General features: G+C 34.3%; 1 protein-coding gene across 1 annotated transcript in view; it reads right to left on the bottom strand.

The window, feature by feature from the left end:
• The window catches only part of LOC134266741 (uncharacterized), a 57,037-nt gene that overhangs the window by 10,948 nt on the left and 26,338 nt on the right, over nucleotides 1-19,751 (bottom strand). Inside the window, exons 17-37 of the mRNA XM_062748964.1 lie at nucleotides 11,707-11,801; nucleotides 10,776-11,336; nucleotides 9,492-9,728; nucleotides 8,696-9,259; nucleotides 8,552-8,590; nucleotides 8,108-8,413; nucleotides 7,727-7,984; nucleotides 7,569-7,598; nucleotides 6,888-7,457; nucleotides 6,719-6,751; nucleotides 6,497-6,625; nucleotides 6,180-6,317; nucleotides 6,032-6,061; nucleotides 5,826-5,943; nucleotides 5,141-5,280; nucleotides 4,629-4,743; nucleotides 4,013-4,152; nucleotides 3,659-3,796; nucleotides 3,284-3,310; nucleotides 3,009-3,123; nucleotides 480-709 (exon numbers count right to left, since the gene is read on the bottom strand). Of these exons, the coding sequence (XP_062604948.1) occupies nucleotides 480-709; nucleotides 3,009-3,123; nucleotides 3,284-3,310; nucleotides 3,659-3,796; nucleotides 4,013-4,152; nucleotides 4,629-4,743; nucleotides 5,141-5,280; nucleotides 5,826-5,943; nucleotides 6,032-6,061; nucleotides 6,180-6,317; nucleotides 6,497-6,625; nucleotides 6,719-6,751; nucleotides 6,888-7,457; nucleotides 7,569-7,598; nucleotides 7,727-7,984; nucleotides 8,108-8,413; nucleotides 8,552-8,590; nucleotides 8,696-9,259; nucleotides 9,492-9,728; nucleotides 10,776-11,336; nucleotides 11,707-11,801 (4,013 nt within the window). The remainder of the gene's footprint in view (nucleotides 1-479; nucleotides 710-3,008; nucleotides 3,124-3,283; nucleotides 3,311-3,658; nucleotides 3,797-4,012; nucleotides 4,153-4,628; nucleotides 4,744-5,140; nucleotides 5,281-5,825; nucleotides 5,944-6,031; nucleotides 6,062-6,179; nucleotides 6,318-6,496; nucleotides 6,626-6,718; nucleotides 6,752-6,887; nucleotides 7,458-7,568; nucleotides 7,599-7,726; nucleotides 7,985-8,107; nucleotides 8,414-8,551; nucleotides 8,591-8,695; nucleotides 9,260-9,491; nucleotides 9,729-10,775; nucleotides 11,337-11,706; nucleotides 11,802-19,751) is intronic.

The raw sequence follows: 19,751 nt of genomic DNA, 5'->3' as shown, positions 1-19,751 counted from the left end.
CTCCTTTCAAACTTGCTTTCAATGGCCCATATAACAAGTATCATTTTTAACCATCTGCCTTTCTTCACTAAAACGATCAATCCAATCATTGATTGAATTTATAGGAAGTCATATGTCTGAATAAACTGTGTATAAATAATTTTTCGCTACTTCAAAGGGATTTCTAAGATATACCATAAATTTTGCAGTCGTTTGTTGAACGAGTTCGACTGAGACAACCATTTTTCGTCACAAGTGACCTACATAGTGACGTCATCTTCACATTGTGACGTCACAAACAAGGAGCAAAACTTTATTTAGCATATGCTATTAATAGAACTTGTGGATGGCTATTTGTGTACCAAATTATTTTCTAATTTGAATTGTGGTTTTGTAGATATAGAGGTAGTCCGCGAACTTTTTGATCATCCCTCGTATATAAAAAAAAAAAAATGAAATGTATAATTTTAATTCTAGTTAAAATGGAAAATTCTGCAAACCAATCTGCTTGGGCACAAGTTGTGGTGCCACGGTGGGTGCGCCTGGATTGAGCGGGTTAGGAGCAGCTGTGGGTCTGATAGATGGGATGGGATATCCTCCGATAGATGGCACTGTACCAGAACCTACAAAAGTTCCCTGTGCTCCTGCAGTACAGTTGATAGTAGGACAACATTCACCATTGACCTTCACCATATTACATCCAAGAGGTAGATTTGTATAATCAGGGCATCTGAAATATATTTTGTGACAATTATTTATCGCCTCGTGGATAATTAACTTGGCTTTAAACCCTTTTGTCTGTTTACAATTTAAAGGTACATAATTTTGAATAAGAAACATAACTCTTGCATACATTTACAGTATAGAAAAGCTATCTTGCATAAAAGAAAATTTATAAATTTATTTGCTTATCAATATCTTTATCTAATGCGAACTGCTTCACATGGAATAATAATATTTTCTGCAAGTTTTTTTTCACTTAACCTGAAATATAATATACCAGTCATATTTTTTGTCTCAACATCGCATGACTCATGATATTATTAATATTATTATACAATATTATTTTGATCATTTATTCCAAGCTCTCTGATTGGCTCAAACTTGATCACATGATTAAGTATATAACAGCATAAAGACGAGTTACTATTTATAGAAACTGAAATGCATATCGACTTGGTGTTTCTTAAAATGGAGATAATTTTCTGTAAAACAAAACCAGAAGTCTCTGTCGAGACTGAAGCTCTACTGGTTTGAACTTATAGCAAAGGAAGAGAAGAGTACTTAAGCAGCTGGGATTTGAAACTTTACAACAGTAATATATAGAATAATGATCGTTGATAAAGTCTCTTTATGTTCTTAGTGTAGTCTACTTGTGTGCCAAGTTATATTGAAATCAGACAAAAACTGTAGGAGGAGTAGCATTTTGAAACAATTTTACAGACATTTCAATTTTTAGTAACCACGGCAACACAGTTCATCAAAATTAAAATTTGATACACAGAATTATGTATCTTAGTGTATTCTACTTGTGTGCCAAGTTATATTGAAATCAGACAAAATCTGTAGGAGGAGTAGCATTTTGAAACAATTTTACAGATATTTCTATTTTTAGTAACCACGGCAACACCGTTCATCTAAATCAAAGACCGATACACAGAATTATGTATCTTAGTGTATTCTACTTGTGTGCCAAATTATACTGAAATCAGACCAAAACTGTAGGAGGAGTAGCATTTTGAAAGAATTTCACAGAAATTTCTATTTTTAGTAACCACGGCAACACCGTTCATCGAAATCAAAAACCGATAAACAGAATTATGTATCTTAGTGTATTCTACTTGTGTGCCAAGTTATACTGAAATCAGATCAAAACTGTAGGAGGAGTAGCATTTTGAAAGAATTTCACAGAAATTTCTATTTTTAGTAACCACGGCAACACCGTTCATCGAAATCAAAAACCGATACACAGAATTATGTATCTTAGTGTAGTCTACTTGTGTGCCAAGTTATACTGAAATCAGACCAAAACTGTAGGAGGAGTAGCATTTTGAAAGAATTTCACAGAAATTTCTATTTTTAGTAACCACGGCAACACCGTTCATCGAAATCAAAAACCGATACACAGAATTATGTATCTTAGTATAGTCTACTTGTGTGCCAAGTTATACTGAAATCAGACTAAAACTGTAGGAGGAGTAGCATTTTGAAAGACTTTCACAGAAATTTCTATTTTTAGTAACCACGGCAACACCGTTCATCGAAATCAAAAACCGATACACAGAATTATGTATCTTAGTGTAGTCTACTTGTGTGCCAAGTTATATTGAAATTAGACCAAAACTGTAGGAGGAGTAGCATTTTGAAAAATTGTTTACAGACAGACGGACAGACGGACAGCTAGACAGACAGACGGACAGACGGACGGACGCCGGACGCATTACTATCGCATAAGCTCTTCTGGTCTCTGACCAGTAGAGCTAAAAAAGTACTGATTTCAGCTAATATAGAGTATGACTAAATGTTTCTGGAAAAAAATATACTTCATCTTGTATTAATATTTTTTAATGTTCTGTAATAGATGAGACATAACAATGCCTTGAACTAGGATCTACTTTATATTTGAACATATTGTCAAAAATTGATACAAAACATAATCAAATAAATGTAGTATTTTGAATAAGTAAATCATCTAAATTACTCCATCGATTGAGGAAACACAATTACATAAAACTGCTTCTTTTACTTATAGTATATTGATCTCTAGTCTGTAAGTGTTAAAGAGAGGAAACTTGTGTCTTGTTCCCACTACATGTATTTTCTAATTGTGTTTTGTCAACCTATGCAAAAAATAATATAACAAATGTAGCCCTTAAATTCGGTCAATCCATAGATATATCGACTTCACAGAAAAGCATATCGACCTCGCACTTCGTGCTCGGTCGGTATGCTTTTCTGTGAAGTCGATATATCTATGGATCGACCTCATCAAAGGGCTATATTTATATATTGATAAAGTGATTCCATACCTCTTATTGCACCTGTAGTATCCATACTTAGCATTCTCACACAAACATTCATATTCACATCCGTCATACCAAGTCTCTCCTTGTTTGTGAGTCGTTCCCTTGTAAACACAGCGATCTACAAAAACAAAAATATACAAGGGGTTGAAAAGACAATAAAAACTTTATTTAAAGAACTGAATATCACTGTTGGATATTTATGGTAACTTATAAAATGTATTAAATTTCATAAAAAATGATTAGATGAGTTAAATTGATAATTTAGGAAACAATATTACCATCAGGTCCAGGTTGGTTCAACAAAGCTGAAAGTAAAACATTATAATTTAAAGTATTAGTTAAAATCAACGCTAAAGGTCAGTATAAGATTTTCAAGATAGATAGCAAAATAGATCCATGTATTTAATTCTGCTGCAGTATGATTGGGACTTTTTTTACGATTTGTTTTGTTATAATATTGATTATAATTCGTCGCAAACATGTCTAGTATTTATAGACCAATTTTAATTACCTTTAATGAGTGCTTCTTTTAATTTGATCGGAAAATCGTTTAAACAATATAATCATATGTGGTTTATCTTCAGAATAGCAGGTACTGTGTTTGGAAGGAATGGTTGAAAATTAAAAAAAGAGAAAGAGAATATATTACTTACGACAGAATCCGCAGAATTTGGGACAATTAACCAGAGCCCAGTCTCTGTAGAGTTTGTCTGTACACGTGGCCAGTTGGTACTGATTACAGTTGTTGATCTTGTCAACGCATGGTGGAGGGGCTGTTGGCTGGGTGGTTGCTGAATCAACATTTATAAAATATAGTAAAAATATTTTCAATAATTGTTCTGCATAGTAATAGTACACACATTTGCTATTTTAAATTTCGCGTGTTCAGTAAATGATATGCAGCGACTTCTATTAAAATCAGTTTTAGGAAAGTCATAAGGGAAGGAACAAAAGACATTTTAATCATGGTTTCAATTTTTAAAAAAAAAGCTTAAGAACTGACGTACCTGTTCCGTTTCCAGAAATAGTTCCAACACCGGAGAAGGTTCCGAACTGGTTGCTGAAGTCACATCTTGGCTCCTGACAACATTGACCGGCAGGAGTCTCCAAATGACAGATGGATGGGATATTCTGGTAAACGGGGCATCTGCAAGGTAGGCACTCTGTATATTTATTTTTTTTTTAAAATAAAGTGTAGTTTACTTTATTTAAAGTTTCTGTGAACGTAAATTGACCTGAGAAGCATTGCTTATATATACCGTGGTAATTTACTTATTTACAAACCAATGAAATTTTAAATAGAATGCTCTCTTGGACAATGTTAAAGCAGCTTCTTTTATGTGAAGCTGACAATAGACTTTCATTTTTTTTGTAGAAAAACGGTTCAAATTTTAACGTAGAGCCTTCGTTATCCTTTCTGGGCATTACAGTACTTGATGGTCATATATGTTACGCTACCAATTATTTTAATTCGATATTTCTATTATTGTAGAACAGATATTTTGAATGTCATCAATGATGTATTGAAAAGGCAAACCCAACCAGTCAGAAACGCTAACTTTGATTGGAAGCTGTTAAAAGCATATGGATATCTGATTGAAAGTGATTAGGGGCGTGACTTACTTTGATTGACAACTCCACATTCCAGCGCCAGCATCAACACACTGACAGTCGTATTCACATCCAACAGACCAGGTTTGTCCCTGGTAGTAATTTTTACCAGCATACATACACATGTCTGATAAGAGAGGTAACGTCTTTCACAATTAGTTAATAGACAAAAAATGAAAAAAAAATAAGAATAATCAAAGAAACAAAAACATTTTATAAATATCAAAAACTTAAGCTATTTGATTTGATTACTAAAAATAAATATACAAGTGATTCAGTTCAACACGCATACCTTTACTTCAATATATTTTTGATACTTTTTACAGACATATGTTTTAGAATAATTATAACATTTATAATTGGTATATACATGAGGACACCATTTTGAAATATGGATCCAAAATTGAAAAATATCCTGAAGGAGCAATTAAAATATACCAATAGGAGTTGGGGTGCTCTATAGTGGTAAAGTAGAAATCTATAATATATAGTGGTACACTAGAAATCTATAATATGATACTTACTGACTCCGTTGACGTTGGCGACCTTCTGGCCTGTCTGAGTCTGGTACTGAGGGTTAAAGTTACAGACGGGCTGCAGACAGCACTCTCCTGTCTTCTTTGTCAGAGTACACTGAGGAGGTAGGTTGTAGTAGGCGGGGCATCTAAAAAGCCATTCATTTAATTGAACAGTTGATTTTATTTGTATGTAAGTTCTTGGGACCTTAATCACAGTATATTTGGATTTTATTTGTTATTTGAAATGTTATAAATATAGAACGTATTTGGAGTATTTGTTCTCAAAAAATTCTACGCTTTCATTTCCTTCTAGCTGTGCAATAAATATTTAAGACAGGGCAAAGAAAATGTAAGTAGAAATGCTTGAAGAACAGCTGTGTATGGCATTAAATGAAAATTTATCCTTAAAGCATGGGCTAATTTTTGAATTTATGCAATTCCATTCGATTATTATTGTGTTAGAAAATCTGGCCATTCATTTATCTTCCATTTGTCTTAATCTTTCTAAGGAATTCAGCACTATAAGATTCGAGAGTAGACCCTGTCCTGGAAAAAATCTTTTAATATTTACAGAGGCATCAAAATTAAATCAAGACGAGAGCATTAAAATGCTCCATTGTTTAGACAAGTTTCACAGTAAGTGACGTCATACCATACAAAATTAAATTTAAAATTTTACAAAATAACATACTTGTTGTAGCAGCTGTATTTTCCATGGAGGGCATCATCGCATGTACATTCGTAAGCACATCCGTCAGACCACCTCTGTCCTTGTGTGTATGTCTTGCCATTGTAATAACACTTTCCATCTAAGAGAGATAAAAAAGAAATACGTGAAATTAAAAACTTTCAGAATAGTGATTTATATATGTTCAATGAGAAAAGTCTAATACGTACAGTATCCGGGTTGTCCCTTTGCATCAGGACCTGCAAGGAAATTAATTATTAAAAAGAATCAATCTTTTTAACTGGTGTTATTTATTATGACTCAACATGCTCAAATACAAACTTTATGGCTATAATGTTTAATTTAAAATATACACACTGCAATATCCACAGAATTTTCTGCAGTTTGCCTGAGCCCAGGGTTTGTACTGGGTGCAGACATTAGGGTCGAATTGAGTGCATTTCTGAGGGGCAGCGAGCGAGTCCTCACATGGAGGGGGTGGGGTCTTGATCTGAGCTGAAATGAATAAAGAAATCTTGATATTATTTCTGAACAAGCCGAATGAGAAGATATCTTTGAAGTATGGTATATCTTTATTATTGATATGTTAGTAAAATTTAAGTTGTCTGTTACTGTACATGTACTAAGTATATGTTAATAATTAAGACAAAACTTTTTAACAAATATTAACTTACGTGTACAGAATTGACAGAATCTCTGACAATTGATTTTAGCCCAATCAGTGTATTGTCCGATACAGGAGGACTGGCCATATCTAGCACAGTCAGCGATGGCATCTTGGCAGGGGTCGATTGGTGGAGGGGCTAGAAAGAGAGAGATAAAACACAGTTACTTCCTCTGGTCTCTTCAATACTTTATTATCAAAGAATCTGTTTATAAGTAATCTTAATACTTACGAGTCATGTTGGGTCCAGGAGAAGGAGGGATAACTAAAATTAAATAATTTTTTGGCATAATAATTAAATTGAGCTTGATTTCTCCGGTGCATTTTAAAATTCGTATTCACTATACATGTATGTAATTGAATGTATCAAATGCAATATTAAAAAAAAAATGTATACATACCATTGCAGGTCTTGGCCTGGAAGGCACCTTGAATTTGCTGGAGCTGATTGAAGTTTGTAATTGTCATAACATGATCGGCGTCAGGATCTGAGGCAATATCATTCAACTCAGATTTGGAAATGCCTCTGCCAATACCAATAGAAAAGACATTGATACCCGATTTGTGGGCATTGTTAGCTTCCTTAACTGTCTTGGGGTGATTGTTGGAGTTACCGTCAGTGAGAACGATGGCAACATTTGGTACGTTTGAACGGTCGCCGTTAGCAGCGGTGAACATTTTGGAGTACATGGTGTTGAGAGCATCTCCTGTGTTGGTACCACCGCTCTTATAGGTGATCTTATCTAGAGCAGCTAAGAGAGAGGCTTTGTCCATGTGGGAGTTAAGTTGGAATTCTTGATAGGGACGGCTGCTGAAAGTTTCAAGACCAATTCGGATTTTGTTTGCTCCAACGTCGAAACTTCTTACCATGTCCTTAACAAAGTTGATCATTTTATCGAAATTTGGTTTCGTGATGCTTCCAGAGGAATCCAGAACAAATACGATATCGGCAACACTTCCAGCTTTGCAGTCTACAGAGAATACAAATGAATGGGTTTTTTATTTCAAACCATAACCGCCATTTGATACGCGAAATTTGTATTTCTTATATAAAAATATGGAGATTTCAAATATATACTTACTAGGAGCTGGTCCTACGGTTGGTTTGGCCTCTGTGCATAAGAAATAAAAATACATGTTGTGGATGAATTAATAGCATTAATAATCTGAAAGTTTTCCATTTTAAAATCCCAACTTTTAGTCCAATTATAATGAACATCATGTGATGAATTATTCTTACGTTCACAAGTCTTAGATGATAGAGATCCTTTAAGGGAAGTCAAAGAATCGAAGCTTTGAGCATGGAAGGTGTATTGGCTATTAGGATCTGATGAAATGGCATTTAATTCATTATCATTGATTCCGTGTCCAACACCTATGGCAAACATGGTAATGTTGTCCTTTCTGGCTTTGGCGGCCTCAGCAGAAGTCAACTGTCTGTTGTTAGAATTACCGTCTGTGACAACAATTGCAATCTTCGGTACGCCCGGCCTCTTTCCTTGAAAATAAAAGGTTTTATAACATTTGTGTGTTAAGAATCCAAAAAGCTTTTGGTGTTAGCAGTAAAACTTTCTACATGGAAAAAGATGCAATGAAGTTTCAAAGATTTTTGTCTATTTACCTGCAGCAGAGGTGAAACTATTTGCATGCATAAACTGGATGGCTTCACCAGTGTGAGTTGAACCAGATTTGTAAGGGATGTGACTAATGGCTGTAACCAAAGATTGCTTATCAAGATGAGAATTCAAATTAAATTCAGCTTTGTGTCCTGTGGAGAAGGTGTCCACTCCAATCTGAACATCATTTGGTCCAATATTGAACGTCTGGGCAACACCCTCGACAAACTTTAGCATCTTGTTGAAGTTGGTGGACCCAACACTTCCAGAGGAATCCAGTAAAAAGACGATATCGGCCTTAGCACCACAGTCTTGAGGTAAAAAGATATTTTTTTTTTCATATTGAATGTAGTGTAGTTAAAAAGAGATGGATTAATTGTATTTCAAATTTATTTTGGCATTCTCTTTATTTACTTTTACAATATATTATTTGCCGAACATAAATCTACCTGTTTTGTTGGCTGGTGGTGGGGCGGTGGTTGCTTTGACTGTGAAAAAAGAAAATCTTGTTATTATATCTTTTTCCTAAAATTTCTTGATATACCTAAATCCTTAAGGACAACCGAAAACAACAATGCAACAATTTTGCTTACCTTCGCACGCTTTCTGTGCCAATTCACCATTGATCTGTTTTAAAGCATCGAAATTGTTGACAACGAAAACGTGAGAAGCATCTGGGTCAGTAGCCATGGCGTCCAGTTCCTGTTTGTTGGCTGCTCCGACACCGACAGAGAATACGGTAACTCCTTTCTGTCTTAACCTCTGAGCCTCGGCAGATGTGGCAATGGTACTGGTCGATTTACCATCGGTAATAACGATAGCAATCTTGGCAGCATTATTTCTGGCACCGTTGGCTGTCTGGAAGCTTGTTTCCCGGGCATATTTCAAGGCATCAGCTGTGTTGGTTCCTCCAGAAATATATCTGATGCTATTGATAGCATTTGTGAGGGATTGCTTGTCGTGGTGTGCATTCAAGTGGAATTCCAGATGCGTTCTGTCACTGTAGGTGATGACACCGACCTCTGTTCCAGTTGTGCTGATGTCCATACCATTAACCATGTTCTTGACAAAGTCCAACATCTTCTGGAAATTTGTATTTCCTACACTGCCGCTAGAGTCAAGAATAAAGACAATGTCAGCGGGAACAACACCACATCCTGAAAAAGAAATATATGACAGATTATGCAATGTCCTTTAATTCCAGCAAATACGTTATATATTTTAAATAAAAAAAATTATGTGAATTTCTAAATTCGGATTACAAAAGTGTAAAAAAAAAAAATTAAAATATGTCAATATATAAGGTACAAGTCAGATTAAGATCATTAGTTGATAAAGGGGTTGAGTAACTTAATCATATCCAATTTTTGGGTCTGTTCAGGAGTTTACCTGGTCGGGGAGTTGTGGTGGGAGGGGGTCGGGTTGTTGGGGGTTTGGTAGTGGGAGGGGGTGTCGTTGGGCATGCTTTAGTGTTGCAGGTTCCTGTTTCTCTTGCAGCTCCGACACAGTTTTTACCGCCATTGGCAGGTGGAGGGTTGTTGCAAGACCTTTCTCTATAATGAGTTCCTCCACCACAAGTTTTGGTGCAGGGAGACCAGGATCCGAATTTGCTCCAAGCTCCGTCGACTGAAAGATGGATATATATGCGTTTTAAAATTGGTTGACAACCCATTTCGTTTGAAAAAAAAAGAAAATTAAAAATGAAATCATTACCTATAAGGTAAGAAATATTATTACTACCTAGTATAAACATTCACTGTAAAGGAAATATATATTACAACGACTATTGGTATTTGTATCTTTATTTCAGTCTATATAAAATCTTATTATGTCGGCGAATTATGTATACAATGCAGACGTGTTAATTCATTCATTTTGAATATTAATTATATAATGTAATAAAACTAAAAAGGTGTAGAATCTGCATCTAGTTAGTCGCAAAATAAAAATTGAATTATTGTTCGACTTAACTCAAGGGTCAAGATATGTAACAGGAGTACATATCTTATTCTATGACATTTCCTGCTAATGTTCTACGTGAACACACCTTCATTGAACATTTGTTCATTTTCCAGACAAGCCCTTATAACTTAATGCTATCTACGTCGCATTAGTAAGGACACGCACAGAAAGTCTATGATCAACGATAATTCACTGAAATCTTGTCAATAACGAATTGTGACAATTGTAATTTCAGAACGTTTACTTCCAACAGACACTAAAGAATGCAACCTTTTTTGAAACATCTTCTTCAGTATTTATGGTATAATTTAGAATTGTCAATAAATGATAATAATACAAAAGTAAAATGCACGAAAATATCATTTACTTGTACTAAACAGATCAATTTCGAAATATTCTATAAAGATTACAAAAAGAGAATATTGGATACATGTTGCAGGAGATCATATCGCTACATGAGAAAAGTTTACAAAAAAATAATTAAATAATGCCTCTTTCGGTATGATAACAACTTTGTTGCATCCTGATCAATAAATGTCCTAGCTATTTCAATTTTTTTCATGTGTCTACCAAAGAATTTTGCTTTATAATATATGCGCACGCATATTTCCTTATGATAACTATTGATGAAAACAATAATTATTCACAAATATTTTCTTATGATAACTTTTAATTGTTCAAAATAAACAATAAACTAAAACAATAACCAACCTTCACAAGCTGTCTTCTTCAGTTCTGCTTGCAGGGTGTTCAGAGCATCAAAGTTTGATACAGTGAAGACGTGTTTTGCGTCAGTTGCAATATGTTCTAATTCCGCCCTGTTAATTCCACTACCGATACCAATACCAAATGTTTTGATGTTCATACTATGGAGCTTGTTTGCCTGAGTAATGGTGGCTTGGCGGTCGTTGGACTGACCATCGGTCATCACAATAAGGATGTTGACCACATGGTCTCTGTCCCCAGCAGCCGGTTTAAAGTCATGGTCCATGACGTACTTCAAAGCCAGATCGGTGTGAGTGGAACCCGACTGGTAAGGTACATGGCCTATGGCATTTAGCAGTGTACTCTTAGTTGGATATTTGTTCATGAAAAACTGATGGTGAGGAGACGTGGCAAACGTCTCAACACCAATCTGCACATTGTTAGGTCCTATGTCAAATGTGTTAGCGAATTTTTTCACAAAGTCTAGCTGCTTTTGAAAGTTTGCTGATCCCACGGATCCTGAAGAGTCAAGTAAAAACACAATATCTGCAGGAACAGTGCCACATGCTGCAAATATTGAGAGAAAGATTAGCGTATTATTTAAATCAAACGGAGAAATCTTGAAATCAAGGTATTTGTAAATTGTTTGTATGTTGTCAAAAGGTTTTTTGCTGCAAGTGAATAAAAAGCATGACGATCTTTACAAAAACACACAATTCGAAGCAAAAAATATTCTAAAAATTAAAAATAACATTTTCTAGATAATTTATTATTTTATTTCAAAATATTACTGATCATATATGTATTTTTTTAAAAAATGCAAATAATGAGAAACCCTGAATGAAGTGTTAAAACAATGTCCTGATTTAGGTCCAAAAATTATGAAGATCCCAGTATGGTATGAAACCATATCTACTTTACAACAAGGCACACTTACAGGGTGCTGCAGTTGCAGCGCTTTCTGCGCCCCTCAGGCTCACAAGAGCGCAGGAAAAAAGAATCAAAGCCTGACGCATGTCGGCCAAGGACCCCGTATAAAATGATCTGATCTAGCCCTACACTGGCCTTTTATCTGACCAAGTTCGCAAATTCTTTGATAGCTAGGGATAGGGAAATTTTGATACCTTCATGCTTATCACGGCAAATTCATATGATTCTTCTTTGTACTATTTGTGTTTACAGTAGCTATGATGTTGATTTGTTTTTAATTTTATCATCAAGGACAATTACGAAAAAAAAACTTTAAAAAGTTTCAATTTTGGTGAACCAAGCGAGTTTAGAGGCTCAGATCAAAACATTGATAAGTGATAAGGAATAAAAACTTCAAAAGTGTTCTTTGGCATCTACACATGACACCTGTAAATAAATGTTGAACACGAATATATTTTTTAAATTAACTATATTTATGACAAAACAACAGCATTTTAAGCATTTTAAGTACTCAGTAATTTTATAGAAAACTTATACGAATCTTATTTTCGGGTTATCTTTTTTATGAATCAGGAAAAAGCTATTCTTCTTCATTTATTTATTTTTATTGGTTATTTTACATCTGAGAGTAAGGCTATGAATTGTGGCTTAAGACATAATTTAATCCTTTCGACCTCTCTGGCAATCCTAATGACTGCTTTCTTAGTTATCAACGCCCCCTACAGGTCAAATGTGACAAATGTCCTAGATATATATACATATAAGTACATTTACCATGCTTATTTATAAATATATAAGTATCACCTGACATTTAGAAGAATAACGCTTCCCTCTGAAGTATTTTACTCTTGATTCACGGTATAAACATGTAATGATAAAATTTTAAAACAGTATATTTGTCTTCAAACGTTTACCAAGAACTCTTCTATTTTTAATACATCCAACTATCATAAACATTTGTTTTAAAACATGTCTGAGACTAGAAAGGCAAAACAACCCTAATGGTGTTTGATACCAAAGAGCATTTTTGTTCAAAAGCTGCTTGTACATACAAACACTTAACAAAGAAAAGTTTTATTTTTTTCCAGAAGCTCAATTTTCTTTCTATTTGAATTGCAACCAGTAGGTATGATTTGGGTTATATAAGGTGAAGTTGCATAATCAACCTTAGTTATCAACTGTTTTCCTGCTACTTTGCCAGTGCAAGGTAGATAAATGTTTTGGTTTTTTTTTTTAAATAACATAAGATTTATATCATAACTAGAGGTACTGTGAGCACAGAGATCACAAAATTATACATCCCGTCTCCCATTTGATTATAATGGCAAAGTCCCATGTTTTGCTCTGGGAGACCCGAAAAAGTGTCAGATCAAAATGTGAAATAGGAAGGTGCACAATTGCATTATGTAGAAAAGAATTCTGAAATTATCATTAAATTTTATTCAACGGTATTGGAGGAGTTGTGGATGGGTATCCTTCAGTACTATAGAAAGAATGGCAATGTCCATGTTTTGCTATGTGAAACCCAAAATATGTGTCGCATCAAAAAGTAAAACAGGAAGTACACAATGGCAATACTTGAAAAAGAATCTGTGATAGTATATTGATTTTTTTTCAGTTTTATACATGTTATAAGAGGAGTGTCGTATGAGAGATGGGTATCCTTCAGTATTATAGAAAGAATGGTAGTGTCCATGTTTTGCTATGTAAAACCCAAAATCTGTGTAGTATCAAAAAGTAAAATAGAAGGTGCACAATGACACTATACAACAGATATTCTGTGAAAGTCTCATTTAATTTCATTCAGTGGTATATTAATAGGTATTGCGGATGAAAGATGGGTACCTTAAAGCGTAACAGACGGACGGACGGAAATCCCGATCACTATGTACCCTAGCTCCCACTTTTAAAGCGGGGATATAATAAAGCGTTTGATACATTTAGTTTCATTTAAAAAAAAAATAGTAGAACAAACTTTTGAAGAAAAATTAACTTTGAGGAAGTTATAAATTTAAATGTCACACATTAGTTATATCAATAGAATTTAATTTAAAGAAATATTTTTACAGTAATTAATAATCAATGTTTGAAAACAATAAAAATCGCTTTTATCTGTAACCTGGCAAAACAAATGACAACGATTAAAAATGTACAGTTTTATAATTTAATTTTAGTTGTTACACGTCATTTGATTGGATAAAAAAATTATTTTATATTGTTGCCTACGTCACAATGAGTTATGTCAAAAATGTATTGTTATACCCTTATAAATATCATTCTATATATTTATTACTTATAAAAAGTCCAACAAAAGAACTGTTTTACACCGGTCTAACAATTTCACTATTGACCGGTCTTATATAAGAATTGTTAGCGTCACTCGTCTGTTACGTCACAATTAATCATCGTTCAATATCGGCGACGTGAAAATAGCCGAAGTTAAGAGCTACAAGAGTTGTTGCTAACAGCACGGTAAGGAAGAAGGGAAAAGTATGTTTTGTGATAAATAATTTTTGTGATACAACAGATATATAATTGATTTTGTTCTTTCTCGGCTTGATATTATATATTTACTGAAGAAGCCATAATTTTCCATATAAAATAATTGATAATATAGCGTGTATTGATTAAATTGATCAATCGTAAGTGAGCAGTGAAGGGTATAACAAAACAGTTATAGACTGGGATTCGGGCAACATATGATTTGTTGGACCTGAAGGTGAAAATGTTGCCCTTGGCCTGTGGCCTCGGGCAACATTTTCACCTTCAGGTCCAACAAATCATATGTTGCCCTCATACCCAGTCAATAACTGTATATTACTCCACTTGACGTTAATTTTAAAATTTGAATGAAATATGTTTTATTGTCTACACTGAAATCAAGTTATAAGGAATGAAGCTTATTTTAACCTATGTTATACGATATTACATAACTTGGGACAGTTTACGCATTATTATAAACGGGTTTACCTACCGGCTGGTATTTTGTAATTGTAAACCTTTGAATATTATATATAAAATGAGTTTTGGATTTTGCAGCATTATTCTATTCAGATTTTTAAGGGGAAAAGTTTATTTGATCTACATGCTAAAACCAATCTTATATGAACAAACAGAAATTAATTCCATGGATTCACTTCATTTCATTCTTTTAAAAGGATGCCTGTGAGACTGGAAACAAAAGTGGTCATTAGAGTTTAACAAAAACAAGAAATTAAGTCAAATTTTTGTGTTTAATTTTGTTCCTTATTAAATTGCATTTTGATGAATTTAAGGAATTTTTTTTAAAAATCTATTTTTACGCAATTTACTGGCTGGAGATATTGTCCATATGATTGTATGTTTTTTTTAAGTCCCTTTCCCGAATTTGTCACTCTATGAAGGCGCCACTTGCCGGTGGAGAGCTGCAAATTTTGTCCTATACTCGGCACTCATGAACATTAGCAGTGAAGGTTGTTATGAAGAATACTAGTATATATACACCTACAAAACATTGAAGTAATCCTTAACCATGAGTAGTATCGTCAATGTTTACTGGGGATGGTCAAGCACCAAAACGTTATTATTTATTCCTAAAAATAAAATGAATGCAATGTAAAAACAATAACTAAGACAAGATGACCTTCACAAATCTAATAACCATTTACAGGTGTTTATCTTCCACAACAGAGTTGTGTCGTACAAGTATCATAGGCTCAGATTCTCAATACGTAAATTTGGGACGTCGGTCGTTTTCTCAGTTTTATCGAAACTTCCTTAAAAGTCTGAATTTACACTAGAAGACAAATGTCAAGTATGTAAAGGTCATTGTATAACCGCGTAGCAAACTGTGGGTCAATTTCTGTGTAAATGCTTTGATAACAACTTTTTATCACCGAACAATCGCAGAATCTACACTACTTCGGAACAAGGCAGGCAATCAGGGCCACTGTATCCTAGAGACTTCAGAATCTGTCAGGGTCTCTTAGTAAATAATTGATGTAGAAAGAAAATTTTCTTAACACTAAGAATCCGAAACTTGCGGTAAAATTAGGACAACTCTTCAGTCCGTTTATATACTGGAACACCAATTTTACATAAACATTTTAATTTTAAAAATAAGCAACTCATTTGATTTAATATTTCAATCTAAAATAATTTCTTTAAATAATTAATGGAATTATCCATTCCGTATTATCAATTTTTTGAATTTTCCATGTGCGAATAATTGATTCGATTGTTGCTCGCCTCAGATTATTTTGGACATCGTCAGTCGCATTGATACGCACAATAACTCAATCGAAGAGAACATTGACATACTGAATATGCCCAACAATTGACATCATAAAGTTAGTTGTGTCTCTGTGCAACATGTCCAGAATTCAAGTAAAGATACATTTATCTATCATTAATTAGTTAAAAATTGTTACTCCCTTAAAAAGAAAAACTAGAGGCACTGTGAGCATTGAGCTCATCAAATGATATCCCCTGCCTCCGATATGGTTATAATGGCCATGTTTTACTCTTGCAGACCCGAAATGAGTTTCAGATCAAAAAGTAAAAAGGAGGTGCATAATGGCATTATGAAATAAAGATTATGTGAAAATATTGTTTAATTTTATTCAGAGGTATAGGAGGAGCTGTGGATAAGAGATGAGTACCCTTCAATATTATTAAGAAACACAAAATATGTGTCTGATCAAAAAGTAAAAGGTACGAGGGGTGATCAAAAAGTTCGCGAACTATCTCTATATCTTCAACACCACGATTCAGATTAGAATAAAATTTGGTACACACATAGCCATACACAAGTTCTTTAAATAGCATATGCTAAATAAGGTTTTGTTCCTTGTTTGTGACGTCACAATATGAAAATTACGTCACTATGTAGGTCACTTGTGACGAAAAATGGTTGTCTCAGTCTTACTCGTTCAACAAACGGCTGTACAATTTATTATATATCTTAGAAAGCCCTTTGCCGTAGCATATAAAAAAATTGCACACAATTTATTAAGACCAATTACTTCCTATAAATTCAATCAATGAATGGGTTGATCGTTTTAATGAGGGAAGACAGATTGTTAAAAATGATACCTGCCATGTTGCCCAGTGAAAGCTAGTTTGAAAATATATGTGTTTTTAATTAAGCAATTCGCTATCAAAGACCTCCAAATTACAGTTTCAAAAATAGTTAAATATTTGAACAATAATATAGTTTTTAAATACCCAAGATATCGTTTACTTTAGATTAAAAACATATTAGATATGATAAAAAGGAGGCACCCATTCGCTATCCACCTTGAATAAACGTCTCTCCAGAGACAGAAGATTTGTGTTTTAATGGTTGCCATGCTTATTTTTTGGAAAGGATATTCTGATCCATTCATTCTCTTGCCGAGATTTGACCATTTTTGACAAATGAACTGTTCTTGTTTTAAAAATAAACTGACATGGACAGAAATATAAAACTCAGAAAAATCTTTCAGCCTTTGTGACAGAACGGTACGAAGGGGGTCACGTGACCGCCAATATCACGTGATTCGCGCATGCGCAGAACGGTGGCTGATGTTCATTCAAGTTGGAGAGGACTAATGTAAAATTCAATCAACACTGAAACCAAATATTGTTTCTTCTATGGAAGTTATTCAATTAGTTCGCGAACTTTTTTGATCACCCCTCGTACTGTGAGCAATGAGCTCACTAAATGATACCCCCGCCTCCCATATGGTTATAATGGCAAAGTCCATGTTTTGCTGTGGCCGGGAAACCCAAAATATGTGTCGGATCAAAAAGTAAAATAGGAGGTGCACAATGGCACTATGTAACAAAGATTCTTTGAAAGTCTTTTTTAAAATTCTTTCAGTGGTATAAGAGGAGTTGCAGATATGAGATGGGTACCCCAAAGCGTAGCAGGCGGACAGACAGACGGACATTCCGATCACTGTACTACTTTTCAAGTAGGGGTAATAATAAAAAGGTGAAAATAACAGTGATTGATGTCCAAAAAAAAAAAGAATCTGCAAAAAAATCTTTGAATAGGCCATATGTAACCAGTCTCCGGAAATTCCAGAGTTGGATTAGGTCCCTAGAAGGAGCAAACATCACTCTGGACAGGTCACACCTGCTGTGAGTCCTATATGTAATGATCAGGTAGACAGGAAGTTCCGTACAGAATATTGCTTCAATCAATATCATGTCTTATAATGCGTCAGTGGCATGTCGAAAAGGTTCTAATATAGTAAAGAAAGGTTTTGAAAGGACTGAAAACTATACGAAGTCTTTATTTGTTACAAAAAAAAAACGCGATGTACGTGCTATACAGGCACACAGGAGAGTTAAAAGTTCCAGTCCTTATCTGTTTGGTTACACCCCCAGCTGTACAAAAAACAAGTACCGGGGTCAACCAAAGGTGGTTTTAGAGTTATCATCGTTATCATACATGTTTATTAGTTGTATAATCTTATTTTTTCTTTTTTTAAAATTAATTTCCGTTAATTTAACATATCACAAATGCAGAAATGATGTAAAATATACATGCATATCCAAAAATTGTAAACTGCGTGTAAAAATGGGAAAGTGTGGAAACACTTGGCGAAAGGTGGCATATTCCTGATAGACATTTGAGAAAAAAGCAGCTGAACAAATAATTCTGTTTGTAGAGTGATTGAGGGTATGAGAGTGTTGGAGTATGCATGTACTCGACACTTCACAAAGGAAGAGATAATAAGCACTGAAGTTATAACGGTATTTTCCCGTTCAAAGTTGCCATTTCACAAACTGTTCTGATAAGATAAAATTATGTCGCGTTTCATGAATACCATTCTTTTCCCCGTTTGTTTGCATTATGCAAGAATTTTTCTTGAAATTAATTTGCAACTACTATTTTTTTTTGCTGGATGCCAACATACTTAAGGTTATATTCTTCTGTCAGGAAACCCGCCCCTGAGTGGATTTAAGTGTTACAAGACAATTTATAAAACGGATTAAAAACTTTTACATAAGAGCATTCTCCTGTAGTGTACAAACTTTTAATGTTGTAGAAAAGAAACACATGTAGTTTCTCTGTATATTATACGCAAATTATTTTTCTACTTGCGTAGGTACGTTAAGGCTTTCCAGAGAATATCGCAGCAATGTAAAGGCTTTCCGAAGCTTTAAAACATAAAAGTGCGTTCCAGGGCAGGGGGAGGGGGTTACTGAGTATTTAAACCCTGGAGGACAACCGAATTCATTGACAAATTCAAAGGAAAACTTGAGGTATTGTGATCACTGAGCTCTCTTAATGATACCCCTCTTCCCATATGATTATAATAGCAAAGTAAATGTTTTGCTATGGGAGACCCGAAATAAGTGTCCAATCAAAAGTAAAATAGAAGGTGCACAATGGCATTATGGAATAAAGAATCTGTGAAAGTATCATTAAATTTAATTCTCTGGTATAGGGGGAGTTGCGGATAAGAGATGGGTATCTTTCAGGTATAATAGAACGAATGGCAGTGTCCATGATTTGCTATGGGAAACTCAAAGTATGAGTCCGATCAAAATGTAAAATAGGAAATGCACAATAGCAGTATGTAACTAAGAATCTGTGAAAGTCTCATAAAAATCAATTGTACCTATCTTCAGATCAATTATAACTATCTTTAGATATATAAAAGACAGGTTTAATTCTATCATATTTATCTTTTTATCATTTGAAGATAGATACAATTGATTTAAAGATAAATTTAATTGATTTGAAGATGGGTACAATGAAATATATGGAGATAACGAAAAGTATTCAAGCTCAAAAAGTCCTTTAAACAATACAAAATAGGAGCAGAGCAAAAATTGACCTCCAAAACACCAGAGGTGGGATCAAGTGCCATGGAGGAGTAAGTATCCCCTGCCGATCGGTCACACCCGCCGTGTGCTCCTTGTCATGATCGGGAAATACATAATGGAAAAATCCGTCGTCAATTCAGTGAGTATATAAACTAGAGGTACGGTGAGCAATGAGCTCACTAAATGATACTCCCGCCTCCTATATGAATATAATGGCAGTGTCCAAGTTTTGCTACGGGAAACCCAATA

Source organism: Saccostrea cucullata, unplaced genomic scaffold (genome assembly GCF_032062105.1).
Source record: "Saccostrea cucullata isolate Sc308-1 unplaced genomic scaffold, CSIRO_AGI_Scuc_v1 ctg271, whole genome shotgun sequence".
Taxonomy (NCBI): Eukaryota; Metazoa; Mollusca; class Bivalvia; order Ostreida; family Ostreidae; genus Saccostrea; species Saccostrea cuccullata.
This window is presented reverse-complemented; position numbering and strand designations above follow the sequence as displayed.